This window comes from Sminthopsis crassicaudata, chromosome 1, assembly GCF_048593235.1.
Source record: "Sminthopsis crassicaudata isolate SCR6 chromosome 1, ASM4859323v1, whole genome shotgun sequence".
Lineage (NCBI taxonomy): Eukaryota > Metazoa > Chordata > Mammalia > Dasyuromorphia > Dasyuridae > Sminthopsis > Sminthopsis crassicaudata.
Window position 1 is genome coordinate 695,568,052 of NC_133617.1, and position 22,768 is coordinate 695,590,819.

Below are 22,768 nucleotides of genomic sequence, written 5' to 3' on the forward strand. Positions count from 1 at the left end.
ATAGTGGAAAAGTACAGAAAATCCACCTACATAACCTTCTTAATATAGGCAATTTCCAGACTAGCAATATGAGATGGCAGTCATCTGGTTTACATTATTCTGCAGCATACAGACTTAAAAAAAAAAAAACAACCTACTGCTGAAGAAGCATTTCTTATAGCCCACTTTATGTATTGCCAATTCACACATGGTCAGGGCTAGTTATTAATACTATCTGATATAATTATTAGCTGTACAACTTTGATCTCTTGTCATACCCTTCCCTTCCCATGTACTACTATGGTTTTGGGGGGGGGTTGTTTTTTTTTAATAGTTTTTATTTATCAGATAAATGCATGGGTAATTTTACAGCATTGACAATTGCCAAACCTTTTGTTCCAATTTTTCCCCTCCCCCCATGGCAGGTTGAATATTGTTAAATATGTTAAAGTATAAATTAAATACAATATATCCATGTACTAATATGTTGAAGCAAATTTGGAGGATCTTAGATTATGTTCTTTGGCTAATCTCTCCAAATACAAAACTTTTAGGCTGGCTGTACCAGAAGTTTACTCTTCAGGATTTTTCAACACAAACTATCTTTAAGGAATGAAGCTAGAGTAGTGAATTGAATGAATAAATGGAATTCCATCTCACCCTTTTTAGGAAAGATTGAAATTATTCAGTTATAGATAAATAATAACAACTTGAATCAATAGAGATTTTCAAAGTGTTTTCCCTATAACAACCCTGAGAGATAAGTAGTATATTATCACCATTTACAGTTGAGAAACTGGAAAGGATTAAGTGGCTTACTAAGAATCACACAATTAGTATTTGAAGTAAAATAGACCTATAATCTAGATTTATAAAACCTAGATCTTCTGATACTAGATTCAACACTTTATACTATACTGCTTCTCAGAAAATTAGGCAGCTGAAATGCTACATAGACCAACCCACCTTTTTTCTCATTCTAATAATTGGTTATTACCTGGCTAACTAACATACCTGCCACAGACTCGTAGAACTAAGATGGACATCAGTGACTCTATATCTTGGGTCAGATCTCCTTGTCCAACGGTAAGGGGTTCATTTTGAATAAGAAAATGAATCAGATCCTATCTTTCCTATATGACAATCAAAAAGATTTAAGATTTAATTTTTAATTTAACTAATTAATTAAATTTAAAAATTAACAATTTTATTAATAATTAATATCAATATTAATTTTATTAATTAATAAGAAGGTTATTAACAAAAGGATGGTAATTTGGCCTCTCTCTTAGATCAGAGACAATCATGGCAGCAGACTCAGGACTTATATATTCTTTTGGAAGAGGAGTGGCAATCAACTTTGGTTAACACACAATGGGAGTTGAGCTATATTAAAATGAGGAGTTGAGAGTAGCAGCATGTTACCCTTGAACAGAAAAACTATCTTTGTACTCAGTCACTTCTCTGAAGCTCTAGTGTCAAACTCAAATAGAAGGGGGTCCTTCAGTCACATTTGAATTCCTACTTAGAAAAATCACATTATCATTAGATATATTCTATTGAGTTTTTATTTTGTTAAATATTTCCCAATTACATTTTAATTTGTTCTGCCTTTACTCAGGGGCATTGTAGCCCCTACGCTCTAATGGATTTCATTTTCCAGGATTGATGGGGGAGTCCAACAGGGAAGTCCTTTATGTTTAATCCTCCTAGCTCCTAGTCCAAGATTCTTTTTAAAATTGTCAATTAGCATAAAATACATGTATACCAAAGCATAAGAAATTAATTCCTCAAAAGGTTTGGCAATTGTCAGTGCTGTAATATTACCCATGCATATATCTGGTAAATAAAAACTATAATTAATAAAAAAAAGAAATTAGTTCCTTTGAGTTTTAACTTTAAGCTGTTGGTTGAGGCCACAAGTTGGTGACTGGAAAGCCTGTCTCAAAACCAGGAGGACTTGGGGTTTCGTTTCTAGCTTACCACAGAGTGGTTGGGAATCTAGGCATCCCACTCAATTTCTACAGGGTCTAGACTAAGAGTGTGGGTTCCCAAAGTGTTGACATGTATTGGCCCTTGAGGATTTCACACTCTAACCTGGGAGACCATTCACAAAAATCTAGATAGAGACAAGTAAATTGAAGGCAATTAACAGAGATCCCCATCTCTTCATCCCCTGGAAGTGCCTTCCCCCATCCCATTGCCTTCCTTGGGTACCAAAGGCACCTCACAGGAACAGTCATTTACATGCAGTTGAGAGAGTAACTCCGTGAGAGCAGGCAGCCCGTGCTTGCCTCCAGGCACATAATAGGCGATTACTAAATGCTTGAATACCGTACCTCAGCTCCATCACGGGACTAGGAATCCAGAATTATCCTACTTTAGTCATGGGCTTCTCACAACTTTTTCCACCCATGACCCCTTTTCACCTTTAGAAATTTTTCCTCTGCCTGGGAATATCGATTTATAAAACAGGTGTACAAATCAAGCATTTACTGGTAAGTCACAAATTTATTTAAAAACAATTCTTTGATATACATCTAATTTTGCCATTTATTAAAGATGAAGCAAACTTGGATACTGAGGATTTGTTTGTTTATTTTATTTGTTTCTCTCTCTCTCTTTTTTTTCCTGAGGTAATTGGGGTTAAGTTGAGTGACTTGCCCAGGGTCACACAGGTAGGATGGGCTATAAGAGTCTGGGAGCACATTCAAACTCAGGGCTGGTGCTCCATCCACCGCGCCCCCTAGCGGCCCCAGCTTGTTTATTTTATTATTTCTCTCTCTTTTTTTTCCTGAGGTAATTGGGGTTAAGTTGAGTGACTTGCCCAGGGTCACACAGGTAGGATGGGCTATAAGAGTCTGGGAGCACATTCAAACTCAGGGCTGGTGCTCGATCCACCGCGCCCCCTAGCGGCCCCAGCTTGTTTATTTTATTATTTCTCTCTCTCTTTTTTTTCCTGAGGTAATTGGGGTTGAGTGACTTGCCCAGGGTCACACAGGTAGGATGGGCTATAAGAGTCTGGGAGCACATTCGAACTCAGGGCTGGTGCTCCATCCACCGCGCCCCCTAGCGGCCCCCAGCTTGTTTACTTTATTTATTTCTCTCTCTCTTTTTTTTTCCTGAAGTAATTGGGGTTGAGTGACTTGCCCAGGGTCACACAGGTAGGATGGGCTATAAGAGTCTGGGAGCACATTCGAACTCAGGGCTGGTGCTCCATCCACCGCGCCCCCTAGCGGCCCCAGCTTGTTTACTTTAAATAAAGATTTAAATGATGGAATATTTCATACCTTTTGCTGTTGCCAAATTTTTCCTAACCTCCACGTTCAGTTACGCTCCCCATAGGGATTGCCCACCCGTAGTTTAGAAAGCTTTGCGTTAGTGGAGCGAAAAATAGAGAGAGTGGGGAGGAGGAGGGAGAGGGAGGAAAGGGAAAGAGGAGCAGCCTGGCCTCCGCGCGCCACAGCCTGGGGTGCGCAGCCGCAATCGGGACTACCGGAGACAAGCTGAATGGAGGGCACCTCCCAGCTCGTGACGCCATCGGGAAGCGCCCACGTGTGACGCCATCGGGAGGCGCCTGCACGTCTCCCGGCTCCAGGAGCTCCTCGGCTGCAGGTTGAGAGCTGCACGCGGAGCGTGATGAGTTGTGGCGGCGTCCTCCTCCTGCGGGCGGTCCGGGTGGGCTCGCGCCGGGCTCTGGGCGCCCTTTCCCAGCGGCGGCTGGCGGCGGGCAGCCTGCGGCGGCTCCTGCGCACTGGCCCGCCGTGCTCGTCCTTCGCCAAGGATCTGTTCCTGGGGAAGATCCAGAAGGTAACGGCCGGCCCAGCTTGTGGGGAGGGAGTCACGACCTCCCTGACCCTTGCTCCGGGCCCGCCTGTCCAGCCTGTGGTTTGCCCGGTGTGGGAGCCCGAGTCTCACTTGTTTCATCCATCAATGGGCGGGACCGAGGCTCAGCCGCACTTGCAGCCCGGGCGTGAATCCGCGCTTCCCTCTCGGAGGCGGGCGTGGTGCCAGAGGCGGGCCGGGGTCCTCCGTAATTCCAGGCCCCCTCCCAGGCCCTCCCCGACTGACCCTTGCACCGGCCGGCGAGCGCGGACAGCCCCGGGCAGACCTAGTTCTCCACCAGCCTGAATCGGAGAGGAAAAAATGCATCTTTATTTTCATTTTTCTCCAGCTAAAACGTAGCATTTTCTTAAATGGTTTCGGAGAAGAGGGCCGTAGCCCTCCCCAGATCGCCAGCCAAAAGTGAGGAAACTGGCTCCGAGGGAAGGGATTAGTCCAAGGTCACACTGGGAATTAGTGGCAGGATTAAACGCATGGACAAGATTCGCGGTATAGGCAGGGGGTAAACTAGACCCGCAAAGCAGGAGCTCTGTAATCAACAAACTTTAGGAAACTTTGAAAGTTTCATCTGCGAGGTAATAACGAATTGGAAACTGTATTTAACATGTATGTGGCAATGTACCCAGAAATTAACGCAGAGCTGACTCTCAAGTTCAAGTCTTAAAAGTTCCCCAGTGTTTTTTCTTTCCCATCCTTTTCTCTCCGTACTTCCTCTGACCACGTACAGCAGCAAACTACTGCGAACCTTCATCCCTGTCAGTCACTGCTATAGAAGTCTCTCCATCCGGAGGACACTGCCAGATTAAACCTCTTTAAATACAGTTTTAAACTGTAACTAGTTGTCCATTTTTTCTTAATCCCTTCTGAGTGTCCTGCCAGATGAATGGCAAGTACAGCTTTGCATTCAGCTTCACCTTGCTGACAACCTTTAGTAGTTTTCTGAAGTCTGTTGATGATCTAGTTTCTGCTCAGGTGACTATATGTGAGTATCACCTCCTTCCATTCGGGGATGTCATTTATTTGCTTCCTATAATCTTGTCACATACGAATCTTGTCCATATCTTCCTAGTTTTTTAATGTACTAATAGCTTTCTATTTTTCAACATAAATGCAAAGATAGTTTTCAACATTCACCCTTGCAAAACCTTGTGTTCCAAATTTTCCCTCCTCCCCTAGACTCCAGGTAATCCAATATAAGTTAGATATGTGCAGTTCTTCTAGACATTTCCACATTTATCACACTGCACAAGAAAAATCAGATCAAAAGAGGAAACAAACCAAGCAAGTAAACAACAAAAAGGTCAAAATACTAGATTGTGATCCCATTCAATCCCCATAATCCTCTCTATAACCAGTCTATTTCTTCCCAGAATTTCTAACATATAGATACCAGTTGCAGCCACACAGGCTGTCTCTCAGTTATTCTTATCTAGTAATATGTAAAATCACAGAAGAAACCCTAAGAGATCCTCTAGGTCGACTTCCTCATTTTCAAGGTGAGAAAACTGGAGCCCAGGAATGTTAGTCATCATTGAAGGTGAAATTCGAGCCCCAGTGCAGAGTCCTGCTAACCATAGATTAGGGCAAGGAATCCTTCCCCAACATTGACATTAGCTCATTAAGGACTAATCTAGATATAAAATCCAAATCTACCTAAATGTCTTATCACCTAAAATATATCATCTAGTCCAGAGGTGACTAACGGCCTGAATGCTGCAAATGTCAAACAAAATTAATAAAAAATAAAATCTAGATCATATTAATTTGTGATTTTCTAAGTTAATGTATGACCATAGACTTTTCTGTTTTAGTTTAACACCACGGATCTGGGCCATACCCTCCATCTTGTCCATAAGTGCTGCATGAAAAGTTTCATTATTTATTTTGTTAAAGTCTTAAGTATACTATGTCAGCTGGGTGGTGAGGTGGATCTAAAACTCCACCTGGAGTCGGGAAGAACTGAGTTCAGATCTGGCCTCATTCCTTATTTGCTGTGTAAGTCACTTCACCCTGTTTGCCTCTTTTACAACAGTCTTTACCAAGAAAATCCCAAATGGGGTCACCAAGAATTGTAAATGACTGAAATGGGTCAGCAACAACAAGTGCTGTGTCCATAGCATTCCTTTGGTTTGTCATTTTGTTGCCTTGTCTGAAATAGGACAAGATTAGTCTGGAATGACTTGTTCTTGAGGGAGCTAACTTTCAGTGATAACTGCATCTCTCCTAAATGCTCACAAAGTAACTCTTGTAATGGTATTCTAGAATTCTGCCTGTAAACAAAATCAACCTCCCTGGTCTGTAATCGACATTTTCTTTTTCTCTCCCCTCCTTTTCTCTTTCTCCTCCTTTCATTCCTCTCTTTTTCTCTTCCTCCCTCCCTCCCTCTCTTTCATCCTTCCTGCCTTCCTGTCTCTCTTTCCCTTCTCTTTTCTCTCATTCAGCATTTTCCCCACTCCAATTTTAATGCATCTCTATCCCTTTGATTAATAGCACCAACTCAACCATCCAATCTACCCATTATTTCACTACCTAGACTGAGCCTGGTGACTTGAACTTTCTAGGAACATGTAGAAACCATCTGACTATGTCTTCATTTAACTTGCATTTCTGCTGTCTGTTAATCATTTTTGTGGCCTCATCTTTATCCAGTAACACACTATACTTTTATGATTTTTAATAGGGTCATCTTTGACTAAAAAGCCATGTAGCTACATAGAAACTAGATGTATTCCTGTATATGGGATCATCCAATGTCCTATGATTCCAAGAGTAGCAACCGAAGTAATTGAATTTAAGTGGGGCAACTTTAAACAAGGCCGGGGCACATCTTTTAAGGGAACATTAAAGTACAACTTTGACCCATTTGGCATAGGTGTTAATAATAGGTACTAGGAGAAAGGCAAAATGAATAGGGTCCCTTAGGTCAAACAGCAGTTGGTCCAGATCTGTAGGCCCTGAATAAAAATATTTAGAGTGCCAATTTTGACAATATGACCCAGTTTGTTATATTTTATCTTGCTCCTAAGTTTGTTGTAATTTTCTACTTTTAGTAACTAGTACCTCCTTTTTGGTCAGTCAAGCAGAGAATAGCAAATCCCCTTTTCACTTCATCTTTTGAAAGATGAAATTATCATTTGAGATTAGTTACATATTTCTTAGCTGCTTTGCCGTTAGCATAGAGAAAAGTTTGGATCCCTTATCATTATAGTATCCCATTATTTGTGCCAAGATTTTATCTTTTTTCCAAATGCCTCACTTGATTCCACCTTTCTGCCTAGGCAGCTGTGGTATATCCCTAAAACAATACTACTTCTATTTCTCTTGATCCTCATTCAAATGCTCCTTACCCAATTTCTCCCTTCAGGTTCCCAGATTTCCTTATGAATGGATCTTAATTTAGAATGCTATTCTATTCTACTCCACTTCTTTTGAAGAAAGTGTGCTCTGCCAGACTAATATTTTACTCATAAGTCCTATCCCTGGCTTATAGCTGTACAGCACAATATGTGGTTGATGAGTCCAGGAGAAATGACTTTAGATTCTGGGGTATTTTTGAACATCACACTAAAAACCAGCAGTTGCAACTCTAGCTGGGTAGAGATCTACACTCTCCTTACTCTTAACTGTTATTATGCCATGTAGCATCATAAGCTTATCTCCTTGTGCATATAGGGTGGCATGTATGAAAAAAGGTTTGGAATCAGTGGTGTAGGCTTCCATTTCCAGGTCTGCTTTTTGGGGCACATCCCTTTACTCGTCTCTAAAGTGAGGATGTTGGACCTGTTGATCTACAGAGTTCCTTTCAATTCCAAAGGTGTATGATCTCGTGATGTCTGTGACCTCATGATCCAGTCATCTTATTTTGTGAGTTAGTGCTGCCAGAATGCAGAGACTTGTACTAATGTAGCCAAGTGGGCCAAACCCTAAAGCACAGAGGCCTCAAAGCCAGAGCTCAGTCTGATATTCCTGTTGCTCTCCAGTAAGTGCTGTTGATGGTGCAAGCTGTGCACAGTTGAAAGTGTTTTCCAGAAGACCAAATTTGTCTAAGACCAGCTTCGAGGTCCTTGGGTACAGAGTTAGAAAGGATCCCAGGACCAGTAGTGGATCATTCTTTGTCCTTAGAATCCTGTGCTTCCTGACACTTTGTTGCAATCCATTGGACTTATACCTACAGGTGTAGGCTCCTGTGCTTGTTTATTCTTGGTCTTCTTGTCACCTTGGCTTTGCTGGACCAGCTTTAATTTGTCATTGACCTTCTTCTCTGAGTTCTACTTTCATGTGGCCATTGTCTTTTAGACATTTCAAACTGAAGTTCCACAGCCATCTAAAACACATTATGTTCAAAAAAACTAACTGTGTTTCTCTCCTGGCACCTCTCTTTCTTTTGGGACACCACCATCCTTGTAGTCTCCAAGGCGCACAAGCTTCCTCTTGCCATATAGATATTAATTTTCCAAATCTTAGCGGTTTTACCCTCACATCTCTCACATTCATCTTCTCTCCATTCCCATCAACATCTGCCATAGTTCAAGCCCTTGTCTCCTCTCATCTGCACGCTTGCAAACAGCCTCCTAATGGTCTCACTGCCTCCAGTCTCTCTTCTTTACTTCCTCCTTCACAGCTGTCATTGATGTGCCTAAAGCACAGGTCTCATTATATTATTCCCTTAGTAAACTCCAGTGGCTTGAGTCTTTATGGCAGATTCCACTGTTTGACATTTAAAACCTTTCACAACTTTTTGCACTTTTTTCCACATAATTACTCTTCCTTTACTCTGTAATCCAGTCCAAATGATCTTCTTATAGGTGCTCACAGAACATTCCATTTTCCAGATCTTGTTTTCTAGGCTGACTCTCCTCCTCCTCCTTGGAAGGCCTTTCCTTCTTACCCTGTCTCTTAGTGTAATGGGTGTATGGGACTCACGGAGAACTAGTACCTCTAGTGTGATGGCAGTTCATACCTCTTTGGTGTTCACCTGGCCTGAGCTGTGGCTACAAGCTACAGCACCTGCAGTGCCTGCAGCTTGGTCATCTGTCTCAATCAGTGGCCTGAGCCAAGTTGAGAATAGTTAGGGGGGTGTCTACCCCAAGCATGTGAAGAAACCCCAGTGGAATAGGTGGAGAACAGTTTGTTCAACAGCCAGGAAGTCAGCTGAGACAGGCACTAGAGGACCCTTAGAGCTTGATGAGATAGTGAAGACCCCACAGTCCTCCATCCAGACCCAGGCCATCATCAGTTGTCCAGATTGTTGTCTTGCCCCTGGATTTCAGAGATTCCTAAAAAAAGAAGTGAGGCTGTTGACTGAGCATCTCTAGAGCCTCACTTAAATCCAATTCATCTACAAATCCAGACATCATCCTGTGATGTCATTGGTCCTCTTTGAAAATGAAGGACAAACAACAACAGAATCTAGGGAAATTGCTTCAGAGATTGTTCCAAGTGCCATCTCGTGCATAAGGCTTTATTTTTATTTTATTTTATTTTATTTTTTGCTGAGGCAATTGAAGTTAAGTGACTTGCCCAGGGTCACACAGTGACTTTTTAAAGTGACTTAAAGTGTTGTGTCTAAGGGCAGATTTGAACTCAGATCCTCCTGACTTTAGGGCTGGTGCTCTATCCACTGTACCAACTAACTGTCACACATAAGACTTGATCTCCTTCCCCCAGCTGCCAAGTGCCATCCCCAGGAAATGACCATAAGTTTACTTTAAATACATTTTATATCTAATATGTGTATGTGTTGTTTACCTCTAATAGAGTATAAACTCTGTGAGAACAGGCACTCCTTCATTTTTGTCTTCATATCCTCAGCATCTAATATAATGCTGTCAACAAAGTAGGTGCTTAATAAATGGATATTGCTGTTAAACTTTGTGTCTTCATCTTGAGTATAAAATAAAGCAAATATGACTGCTGTTCTTACTGCAAGTTTCTCCATTTTGCCAATCTTGTCATCTCATCGTTTTTCCTTCTAAATTAATATTTTTACATTTTAGACAGGTTATCTACTTATGTTGGGAAAGTGTATGTTGAAATAATATCATAGCATAGTTCCCTTTTTCATTCTTGATTAATTGATGTGAAGGGTACCAGCTTTATTTTTAAGTGATACCATCCATGATGGTGTATATTGGAACAGCCACCCCTATAAATGACTTAACTGAGAAGAACATTGGGATGAGAAATGAGAGGGAATAAGACAAACAGAAAAGTCTATGCAAATAACTTCCTAGGATGTTTATTAAATTGTTTGGTATAAAACAACAAAAATAATAAGTACCTCAGAACCACAGAGGTCTGAGAAGCCATCTTTTGAAAATTTTTAGCACCGTCCATTATTTAGCAGTATATTTTATAGATAGTCTAAGTAGGACATTGTTTCAAAAAGACAAATTTTTTGTTTAAAGAAATTTTTATTTATGTCTTTTTTTATAATCACCAAAATTTCTTCCAATATCCCTTCTCAGTCCATATAACAAATTATATTTTAAAGGAAAAGATCAGCAAAGTTGATCAATATGTTGAAAAAGGCTGAAAGTATGTGCAATTTATCACATCAGCCCATAAACCTCCCAGCTCTATAAGGAGTAATAACTCTAATTTTGAATCTCCACAATTTTACAGCAGTCAGTTTTTATTATTTGTGCTTGTTCAGTCCCTTTACTCTTACTTTATTAGTTATTGGCATGCCATGAAACTTTAAGCCAAACTAAAGGGCTACACATTATAAACTGTGTTCTGCTACTATAATTATAAAACTTGGACCTTTTTCAGATCTAGTTTCTTGAATAATTTGGTTTTTGTTTTGTTTTGTTTTGTTTTTTGCTTCTGTGACATTTACTAAGAAAACAGTAATCAGTGAGGTTCTCTGTTGCAATCAGTCCAACATCATTGAAGGTACTATTATGCTTTTTGATTTTTCTGAGCTCTATTTTGGCAAATCCTGAAGAGAGTAACCTGCACCTCTCCCACCTTTCCCATGACTTCTAAGTGAAGGTAGGGTTGAGATGGGGAGATCACAAAATTCATTCTATTGGAAGAGGTTAAAGTTCAGTGGTGTCCAAAAGACCATTTCTGCCAAGAGTCATAAAGTTCTGGTGGAACCACAGCAAGCTTTGTCCCTCATTAAAGCCTCAGACTTTGGGTCAGCAGTTTATCTGTTGTAAAAGTAGCCTTGAGTGGTTGCCCTCTAGAAAGTATCTGGGTTTATCTAAGTCATGGGCTGTTTGGCCTTATAAATTAGCTTTTGTTCTAGTAGATATTGTCCCTGGATACTGGCCCAGTACCTTAGCCTCAGATCTTTTTGCCAAAAACTGAATCCTGAGATTGAATCATTTTGACCCAGAGGCTTACTATGAATGTTTAAACCTCAGCTTCTTGATCCCATGTCACATAACTGAATGTGAGGGGTGGGGGGTGTCACAGAATTATGATTTATTTATCAGTAAATTTTGTTTTGTATACCTATTTTATATATCTATGTACTCAGGGTCACATAAAAATTTCTCCAATAAAAGGGGTTTACAAGTGGAAAAAGTTTAATAAGCCCTGGTTTAAATAGCAACAAAATCCCAGACTTTTATTTCAAGTAACTTTGTTTTAGAATTATTTAAGTTCATTTTGAGGTTTAGATATATATAGTCTCAATTTTTCATTTATCCTAAATTGTCATCAGTATTCTTAATTTTCTTTCAGACATTAATTTGAACAACTCAACAAAACAAAGCATTTGCTGTATTTAGAGGTTTACAGAGCATGTTATAAATATTACCTCATCTTGTTCTCAAACTCAGGGGATAGGTGCTATTATCCCTATTTTACAGGTAAAGATATTGAGACACGCATCTGTTAAATGACTTGTAGCAGGATTTGAACCCGAGTCTCTAAATCCTATTCCAACATTCTAGTGATGGCTATTTTGTCATTTGTTTTTGTTTTTATTAGCAAAGGGGAACTTCTTTTTTACTATATCTTCCTTAACCTTATTACTAGAAAATAACAATATAGATTATTTTTGTGTGTTAATTTTGTATCTTGCAACTTTGCTGAATTAATTTATTATTGTCTTTGTTCACCTCTTGGTTGTTCAGATCTTAAATGGTCTAGGTTTTATTATGTCATCCCATCATGTTCCATTGACAGTGCTTCCTTTTCCCATACAGCAGAGACTGGGGAGAAAATATTTTTTTAACTAGAAAACTCTTTTCTCCTGGGAATATAAGATCACACCCTTTGGCATAGCTGCATATACTTGGATTTGGCAGTGCCCACACCCATTACAACCTCACCTGCACAAGGATGTCCTTATAACTGTTTTACAAAAATGTGAGGCACCATATCCCATGCTATGGTGGTGAGATGGAGAATTAGCTCTAAAATTCATTGTCTTTCTCAGTGTGCTAGTATGTGGTCAAAGAAATAACCCAGAACACATAAAAACATAATTTTCATCAATGCAATGCCTTTATCAAATAATGAAAAACATCATTGGCTATCACTATTTGTTGTGCTCTAAGGAGAGCAACTGGGACAAATGCTGTATTCTAGAGTGAGACGAACTGGCTTCATGTCCTAGCTCTGCCATGAACAAATCATGTTAGTTCTCCGGGCCTCTGAGGACCTTTCCAGTTCACAAGTCATTGATCTTTAGAGTGGCAGACATACTCTAGTGAGTGAAGATTACAGATAGGAGGATGTGGGTTCTATCTCAGTTGCCCCCAGTAGAGCTGTGACCTCCAGTGAATCTCCACTTAACCTCTGAGCTTCACAGTTTCTTCAATTGCAGTATTGGGGTCATGATACTAACTTACAATGAAGCTCCTGCAAAATCAAGGATGTGAAAGCACTTTGGTTTTGTGGGATTTGAGTTTGTTTGTTTTTTTTTTAATTAAAATTTTAAATTCTATTTTTAATTTTTAAAATTACATTTAAAGACAATTTTTAACATTCAATTTTTGTAAAATTTTGAGTTCCAAATTTTCTTCCTCCCTCCATACCTTCCCCTTTTCCTAAGACAGTAAGCAATTTGATATAGCTTATATGTATACAATCATGTAAAATCTATTTCACACTAGTCATGTTGTGAAAGAAGAAAGTTTGCAAAAACAATTACAGCTTGAAAAGGGGGAAGGGGACAAAAATAAAGAGAAAATATTATCCTTTGATCTTCAGATCCTATCACTTATTTCTCTTAATGCTGATAGCATTTTTCTATCATGAGTCTGAAAGTACTTTGTAATTTGCAGATGACATCTTGCTGGTGAGGACAGTTATCCTCACATTAGTCACTTCAGCCTAGTGGAAAACCTGTACACAAATACTCAGAATAGCAACTTTTTTGAATACCAAAATTAATATGAAGTCTTATCTTTATTAATCTTGGAAACCTTCAGAATGAAGCCCTTTGGTACTTTAAACCAATTAGGAGAACAAGGGATAATCTACCTTTCAGATCTGTGGAGAAGGAAGGAATTTATGGCCAAAGAAGAACTAAAGAACATTATGAAATGCAAAATGGATAATTTTGATTATATTAAATTTTAAAGGTTTTGTATAAACAAAACCAATGTAACCAAGATTAGAAGGGAAACAGAAAACTGGGGGGGAAATTTTTTACTCCAAGTGTTCTGATAAAGTCCCCATTTCTAAAATATATAGAGAATTGACTCAAATTTAAGAATACAAGCCATTCTTCAGTTGATAAATGATCAAAGGATATGAACAAATAATTTTCAGATGAAATTAAAAGTCATTTCTAGAAATGTCACATGAAAAAATGCTCTTGATTACTTGATACTATTGATTAGAGAAATGCAAATTAACACAACTCTGAAGTACCACTTCACACCTCTCTGATTGGCTGAGATAACAGGAAAAGATAATGATAAACATTGAAAGGGATGTGGGAAAACTGGGACATTAATACATTGTTGGTGGAGTAGTGAACTGAACCAATCATTCTGAAGAACAATTTGGAATTGTGCCCAAAGGCTATCAAACTGTGCATACCCTTTGTTCCAGCAGTACTATTATTGAGTATCTCTCAAAGAGATCATAAAAGAAGGAAAGGGACCCCACATACGCAAAATTGTAGTAGCAAAGAACTAGGAACTGAGTAGATGCCCATCAGTTGGAGAATAGCTGAATAAGTTCTGGTATATGAATGTTATGGAATATTATTGTTCTATAAGAAATGATCAGGAGGTGATATCAGAGAGGCCTGGAGAGACTTACATGAACTGATGCTAAGTGAAGTGAGTAGAACCAGACCATTGTATACAGCAACAATGATCAACTCTGATGAAGAATGTGGCTCTTTTCAACAGGTTTGTGATAGAAAGTACCATCTGCATCCAGAGAGAGGTCTATGGAAACTGAATGTGGATCACAACATAGTATTTTCACCTTTTTTGTTGTTTGCTTTTTTTTCCTTTCTCATTTTTTTCCATTTTGATTTGATTTTTCACATGCAGCATAATAAATGTGGAAATATGTTTAGAAGAATTGCATATGTTTAACCTATTTTGGATTACTTGATGTTTTGGGGAGGGAGAAAAGCAAGGTTTTGCAAGAGTAAATACTAAAAACTATCTTTGCCTGTCTTTTGAAAACTAAAAAGCTAGTATTATTTAAAAAAAAAAAAAAAAAAAAAGGAGAAGGAGAAGAAAAGTTCTTTGAAAAGTCTCCAACACAGAAGATGTATAGAGAAGCACACTTCCTTGTAATCAGAATACAGTATTGCTTTTAGGTTCTTTCCCAGATCCTTAGAGTCTTAATCAGATTGGCATTTATCAACATCATTCATGTCTTCCAGGTTTGCTTTTTTTAAAAAAAAGGTTTTGTGAAGTTTTATTTTTTAAAACATCACTGTCACTTCTTCCCCACCCATTCTCCCATAGTATCTCTCTCTTCTAATAAATAAGTATGGTCAAACAAAAAGAATCAATACAGTGATCATGTTTGAAAATGTTGGCCTCATGACTATAGAGAAGCATGGGTAAGTTTCCATGAACTGGTGAGGAGCAAAGTCAGCAGCTTCAAAAAGTAAATACAGCTAAGTCAATAGAAAGAATCACCACAATAAAACAATTAAATTGTTGCTGAATTACAGAGAATAAGCAGGAATAGATACTGTTCCAAAGAGGAGATTAAATAAAGAAATCTCTAGCCTCTTCTTTGCAAAGATGGAACATTGTATGTTATTTCATGCTTTGTTCAACGTATTCTGTTTTGTTAACTTTTTTATTTTCCTCCTTCAATTTTTTTCCCTTTAGAAAATATCTTTGTTATGTGGGATAGCTTTTAGGGAATATGTTAACAAATTTGTCAAAAGATATCAAAATTATTTTTAAAGTTTTTTAATTCAAGTGCCCAAAAAACATTTATATCTCATTTTACATTCCTGGTTCTTATATTTTCCCCAATGTAATTAATATGTAGGATAATGCCTAAATATTTTCATTTCCCTTACAGCTGAACTAACATTCCCTTTTCCTATATCCTGAAGTGTTCTTATTGTCCTATAGAAAAAGATCCCTGTAAAGCAGTCTTTGAATGTGGTTTAGGAAATAAGCATCATCACATAGTCTAGTGTTATGACCATCTTCCAAAAATATAATTTCCTTAGGAATGGATTAGATAGCATCTGACTAAGAAAATGTTAACTTGATTAAATATTGTCATTTTTTAGAAACAAGTTTTTCCATATCCAGAAGTCACCCTAGAGGAACTAAATGATATGAAGCAGTTTGTGGTACCAGTAGAAAAATTCTTCAATGAAGAAGGTGTGTGCCTTTTTTTTTTTTTTAACATAAATGTTAACTATTTTTTAACAGATTCTTGTTTTCTGTGACTATCAGTTTGACTTGAAAAATCTTTAATGATATGTATGCACTTAATAGAAATAACTTATATAGGAAAGATGTTTTAATATACTAATCATATGAAAATATTAAATGCTGGCATTGTAAAAAGTTGCTCTGATTGATATTTTAAAATACTAGAATCATACAACTTAGAAACCTAGAATGTAGATGTCATCTAGCCCAATTTCTTAAAATGATCTAGGCTTTAGCATCCTGGGCATATAATCAAATAATCACTATTGGAATTTTTAGAATGGTAACAGATTACAAAATTAGCTGTATATTTTTCTTTCTTAAAAAAAAAAAAAACAAAACCTTAAACCTAAATACATAATAAAGAAAAATACAGAAAAGGAAAAATTTTAAAAATATTGTCATGTTCCCAGCAAAATATATAACAATAAATTTCCATTTCAAGAAAGCATATGTAATAATTGAAGAGATTATATTTATGACTGTCCATTATTTCTTTGATTCCTTATAAATTATTCTTTTGTTCTCTGCTGTGCACTTTTTTACTTTATTTTTTTCCCCTTCTCCCCACCTCCACTTCCCTTAAGCAAGCAACAGTTAAACACATATATGTGTGTGTGTGTGTGTGTGTGTGTGTATATATATATATCTACATACATACACATGCACACATATACATATCCACACTCACACATACATATATCTACCTACCTACATATAGATATAGATATATACACATTTACAGTTGTGTATTTGTGTATTTTCAAATGGATAAAAAAAAATCTTGAGACTTTCCTTATTAAAAATTGCTTAATTATGTGTGACTATTCTTTAATAGACAGCAGTATTTACATTACTGGTAACCAGGATTAACAGATAAAATAAGAACTAGATTGGTAATGGTGCCATTTAAAATATATGCTTCAAATCTGTCACTCCGTACCTGAATAATAAGCATCAGAGAACAGCCAGACTGGGTGTAAATTATGAGCTTCATAATTTAAGTGACACCATCCAAGGTTAAAAAAAAACCCAACCAACAACAACCTGCAAAGCTGCTTAGAGTCTTAATCAGATTGGCATTTATCAACATCATTCATGTCTTCCAGATCCCTCACCTGTTGGGGGAAAGGGACATGAGGAAGAAACATGTTTATTATATTCAATCTAAAAAGAATTGCATTGTAGCAGAATTTTCCATTCAAAGGGTAGAGATACATGTATCAGAAAACTTAAAGTCTTACTAAAACAAACTTTGTTACATATTAGGTGAGGGAAAGGGTAATATAAAACTTGAACAATGCATGGTCTCCTTCCATTCCCCCCCACCCCCAAGTAGTATAAGGAATGGAACTGGAAGGTGGACAGGTAGGAAAGACAGCGTGGTTTAGAGAAGGACTTCTTAAACTTTTTCCATTCATGATTCCTTTTTGCCCGAGGAATTTTGACATGACTGGCTGGATGAGTATATAAAATAGGTATACAAATCAAACATTTACTAATAATAAGTCATAATTTCATGACTCTCCCACATTCAGTCATGAGACCCCATATCGGGTCACAATCTGAATTTAAGAAGCTGGGGTTTAGAGGAAAGTATCCTGGGCTGGAGCCCATAAGACCTGAGTTCTAATTTCAGCTCTACCACTAACTAGCTTTACCACTGCCCATGCCTACATGGTTCTTGGGTAAGCTTCGAGCCTTTTCTCCTATCTAAAATAAATAAGTTTAGCAAGATTAATACTAAAGACCTATTCAGCTCTGAAATTTTGTGATCCAAAAAGTAAAAGTAGCAATTAATTTCTGCACTTTTTTTACTTTGATCTCTGCCTCTCCCTAATGTTGTTTCTTTTAATTAACTCTTCCATGTCAATGTTTTTCCCAAAGGAACATGTTAGTGAAGAAATTATTTAAGACATTTTATAGCAAGATTTCCAAATTACATGTATTCCAAGTTCAACATAAAACTTATGATTATGTAGATGAATTTTTAGGAAATTAATAAACCTTATTGTGCATACCAGCTTCTCAAACCTTTGATCCAAAAAATGTTTGTGTTCCAAAGCTTTCTTCAACAGTACACATTTGAAGGAGATTTTATTTCCATGTTCCTTTTTAGCTAAAAAATCGCTGATATTTGCAGTTTTTTATTATCTCTTTACTGTTATCTTTTATTATTAGTTATTATCATGATTAATGATCAGGTTTAAAACATTTCTTAAAGCACACTACTCATGGAAGACTATGTGTAAAGTGTTAGAATAATCATTTCTCTTAAGAGTTTCAGGAATTTAAGACAAAATAGTGCAATCTTTTTCTCCAGTTATGGGTATTAGTGAACCCTTTTTATGCCTCATATTGCTGTGCTGTTTTGACAGCTGAGAATGATGCTATTTAGATTTTCTATCTATCTTCCCCCACGTAGGTCAGTTTTTAAGGCTGGAGTAACTAACTACATTTGGACCACTGATTGATAGAATTGTCGATTAAGACCTAGAAGGGGTTGCAGAGCCTATCTAGTCCAATGGAGAAACTGAGGCTTAGAGAAGCTAAATGTCAGAGGTAGCATTTGAATGTGCATCTTGCTCCCAAACTGAGCACTTCACTTTACGATGCTGCCTTTTCCTCCTGTTTGTATTTTTGCCTCTCATGTCCATGTGGCTGTACTATTCAGTTTCAGATGGTTATGAGCCTATCTAGACCCTATGTCTTGGTACTCTAGTCTTGTCCCATCCACACTCCACTGTCTGGTAGCTGGTGCCCACCCATTCTGCTACCCTTGGATTTTTTTCTTTATTCCTCTTTATTTTATTTTAGCCACACTTAATGTGGCTCTTAATGGACCTCTTGTTTCCCTACACATAACTCACTTTTGCTGTTCTATTTTTCATGTTTTCCATTTCTAAAGCACTCTTTCTTCTTTAAACCCTCAGAAAAAGTTCTGACCAAATTGACATGTGAAGGATTTGAGGCTTATCCCATTAGCTGAATATTATATACTAGAGACTAAAATTGGAAATTTTTGTGAGGTTAAACAGTATTCCACTAAATACTTTTCTTTTTTAGGATCATGTATAGATAAACTTAACAGTAAAAATTAATTAAAGATCAGTCTAAATTTTCTATATTTATGTTTTCTGTTTGTCAGTGGATTCTCAAAAAATTGATCAAGATGGTGTAATTCCTCAAGAAACTTTAGATAAATTAAAGCAGCTGGGACTCTTTGGCATAATGATTCCAGAAGAATATGGTAAGTAACCATAACTGCATAACTATATTTATTATTAAAAAAACATTTTGGGGTTCTCTCTAACTTAGAAGTTAACATTTAATAATAGCAATGCATTTATTTCCCAGAGCATAAGGAAACCTGGATCTTCTTGTTTCCAGAGAATATTAATAAATTCTAGGGCATTAAAAAATTACTTTGTAACAGTGTGTGACAGTTCTATAATTTTGAAAATTATTTCATCATGCTTTGGGATTATTTGTAAGAACATAAGCATTCTGGGGTGGTGCAGTGAATAAGGTACCAGCCCTCAGGAGGACCCGAGTTCAAATCCAGTCTCAGAGACTTGAAAATTACTAGGTGGGCAAATCATTTAACTCTGATTGCCTTACCAAAAAAAGGGGAAGGAGGGGAGAAGCATTCTGTATCTAAATCCTCTAAGTTTAGGAGGGGGATTCGTAAATAAAGACTGCCTTACTCTTTTCTAGCAGTATTTTCATCTCCCTTTTACAGATTAAAAAACTGTCAGAATGATGATGTGATCAGGATTACATCATAAGTCATTTGTAGCACCAGGAAAGAAAAAAATTGTTTATTTATAATGATTTTCAGATTGAAATTTGAAATCTCCAAGTTTATCTGAGAGGCATATCAGAAAATAGGAAAAATCTCATGCATTCAAATGTCACTAATTGTCATTAGGCTGAAATTGAATTTGGTGCTGTTTAAAAATAGAGACTGTTGTTAAATAACTTAGTAAGATAAAAGGATGTGTTAAATTAACAGCATAAATGAGATTGTACAGAGGCTCCAATCATAAGAGAACAAACATGAATAGCTTTTGCTCTGTTGTGTTTGCATGCACATAGAATTTCTTCATTAAAAACTTTTGCCTGCTTCCCAAAACCCAGTAGGACTTCTACTTTGGAAACACAGAAACTCTGACCTATTAAAGTTGAAAAGTATGTGACCAGTCCAGACTTATTAATGGCAGCTGTCTTGGCCATTGGGTGGTTGGTTTGCTTCAGATATCCATTCCCTCTCATCTTCAGGTCTGTCTGTTGGCTTCTTCCTTGCTGCCTGCAGACACTCAAGTCTCCTCCATCCTCATAAGCCTCTCCTTTGACCCTGTCATACTCGCTCACCGCCATCTCTGTTGAGTTTGTTGAAAAAAAAATATCATCTGTGCTTGGTACTTTCGTGTCTTCCTTCACTCTCTTTTTTTTTTTGTTTTGTTTTGTTTTTTTAATTATAACTTTTTATTTACAAGATGTATACATGGGTAACTTTACAGCATTGACAATTGCCAAGCCTTTTGTTCAAATTTTTCCCCTCCTTCCCCACTCCCCCAGATGGCAGGTTGACCATTTCACTCTCTTTTGATCCTGATGCAGTTTTGCTCCTAATCTTATCAGGCCGATCTCTTCAGAGTCACCAGGGAATCTCTTAATTGCCACATCTAATGCCCTCATTCCTTCTCCTTTCTGCATCTTGGGATGCTCTTGGTTCGCCGCCTCCTACCTGATTGTCCCCCAAGAGTCTGTCCTCAGTAACCCTCTCCTTTTCTCTCTATGTCTCTCCCACAGAGGCAGTTCTTTCTAGGCAGAAGATTCCCAGCTCTACACACCTAGCTTCCAGAGCTCCACTTCCACATTTCCAGTTGTTGGACTTTTTGAATGGAATGTACTATAGGCATTTCAAGCTCTAAGTGACCAAAATAGAGCTTGTTTTCTTCCCTCCTCCCTCCACCCCCTCTTCTGAACTTCCCTATTGCTTTTGAGGGTGCCCGTCCTCTTAGTCACTTAGGTTTGCTACCTTGACAGCATCCTTGACTTCCAACTCTTTACTGTTATGGGAGCAACCTGCTAGTGGCTGCTGGGGATCCAACTCTGACCAGCAGGATAGATCCCTTCATGTGAGAAGATGATAATGATACAAGGAGACTGAGAGGCAGGTGCATTCTCTGACCTCTCTCCTCTTCCCTCTTGCCTCCATTTAATAAGCAACATCTATATCAATGAAGGCTCAGTTGCAGTTCCTTCAAGTGTGCCATGACTCACAGCTGTGGGGGCTTTTGGAGAACTGATCTACCCTTTCACACTTAGGTGTGGTCCTTAACAATTTACCCTATTTCCAGTTATTTTCCAAGTACTGTTATTTGTACCTCCATAACTTCTCTTAGATACCTCATTCTGAAGTCACACAGCTGCCACCCTAATTCAGGCTCTCCTCGTCTCTCTTGAATGGTTGCCAGGGCTTCTCATTGGATTTCCTTCTCAAGTCTCCATGCTCCGGTTTTATCCTCCCCACAGCTGACAAGGTGATTTTCTAAAGCACCTCTCCTCAGGAGCCTCCAGTGGCTCCCTATTACCTACAAGATCAAATAGAATTGTCTATTATTTGGCCTTTAAAGCTCTTTCCTATCTGTCCCTTTCCTACCCGTCCAACTTACTTAGGCTCTATGTCCTGCCCTGCTTGTTGTTCCATGCATGGGTTTCATCTTCCATCTTCAGGCTCCTGTACTCTTGTTCCCCATGCCTGCAAGACTCTCCCTCCTCACTGCCATCTCTTGATTTCCCTGGTTTCCTTTAACACTTGGCTCAAGAGCCCCATGTATAGAAGGCCTTTCCTGGTCCTCCTGGCTACATGAGCCCTGAGGTTGCTCCTTTCTTCTAATCTGGCTGAGCTTCATGAGGACAGGGCTGTTCCCTATGCTTTTGCCTTCCTTTCTCTCCTCAGAACTTCACATAGTGTTTGGCACATGGTAGGCAGTTAATAAATGGTTATTGGTTGATTGCTCTGCTCCTTGGTCCTTTTTCTCCCAATGAATTTGATTCTTTTTGGAATGCCTCTCTTTATTCAGCTGAACTCGTGGTAAGGTTTTGAGTTACAGGTGCATTGTAATAAAAACATTTTCCCATTATATTTTGTTTGCATGGGATTTTGTTTAGATGGATATTTTACGATTCTAATTGTTCATAATAAATTATAATAGTAACAACTTTCACATATCTGACATTTTATGGCTATAAAGTGTTTCACAGACATCACTTGATCCTCACAATCTCATGGGATAGTTAAAGCACTGTGATTTCCATCTTATAAAGCATAAAACTGAGGATCACAGAGATTGGCTTGTCTAAAGTAATACGGCTAATATGTGAAATCAAGAAAAAGCTCCCATCTCATGTTTTGTCTTGATCTTTCTTCTGCATCATTATCAAGGCTTTTAAGTACAGCACTTGCTTTGGCACTAACAAAAATGTATTCATCTTTAATAGGCGGCCTTGGGTTGTCACATATAATGTATGCACGTTTAGGAGAAATCTGTTCTCAGGATGGAGCAATTGCAGTCACTTTGGCTGCACATCAAGCAATAGGACTCAAGGTAATACTTACCTGTTATTTGTATTTCCAGTGTGCAGATACCAAGTGTCCTTTCAGCCTGCCTGCCTCCCCCAGGGTCCCCAGCACTTCTGTGTCTCATGTCATATGGGAGACAGTGACAGTGCCCTCTAGAGTTCTCCTGTGACCAGTATAATCTCTCTGCTATAACTTCTCCTACTGTAATTCAGGTTCTCACAACAAATGTTAAGATTGAATTTTTTTTTAGGAATAGGGAAATCCCTGTTTTACCATTTTTTGATAAGAGGCAAATAGTAGGATCCAGTTGGAAAGTTAATCCCCACCCAGAAAGGAAGCAGGGCTATTGTGCTCACATGGACAAAGTGAAAGAGATGGTAGAGTAGAAGAGACTGGATTTTCATATTCACCTGTCAAGAATGTGCATTGCATCTTGTAGAAAATAAACATTTTTAAAAAAATGAATAGGTGAAGGGGCAATTTTTTAAACATAACCTTCATTTTCAAATTCACGGTG

At 38.1% G+C, this 22,768-nt stretch overlaps 1 protein-coding gene across 1 annotated transcript in view; it reads left to right on the forward strand.

Moving 5' to 3' along the window:
- The first annotated feature begins 3,449 nt into the window (after positions 1-3,449).
- ACAD9 (acyl-CoA dehydrogenase family member 9) overlaps positions 3,450-22,768 on the forward strand; it is a 45,615-nt gene continuing 26,296 nt past the window's right edge. Inside the window, exons 1-4 of the mRNA XM_074283696.1 lie at positions 3,450-3,789; positions 15,512-15,605; positions 18,808-18,909; positions 22,170-22,276. Coding sequence (XP_074139797.1) covers positions 3,619-3,789; positions 15,512-15,605; positions 18,808-18,909; positions 22,170-22,276 — 474 coding nt within the window. The 5' untranslated portion in view covers positions 3,450-3,618. The remainder of the gene's footprint in view (positions 3,790-15,511; positions 15,606-18,807; positions 18,910-22,169; positions 22,277-22,768) is intronic.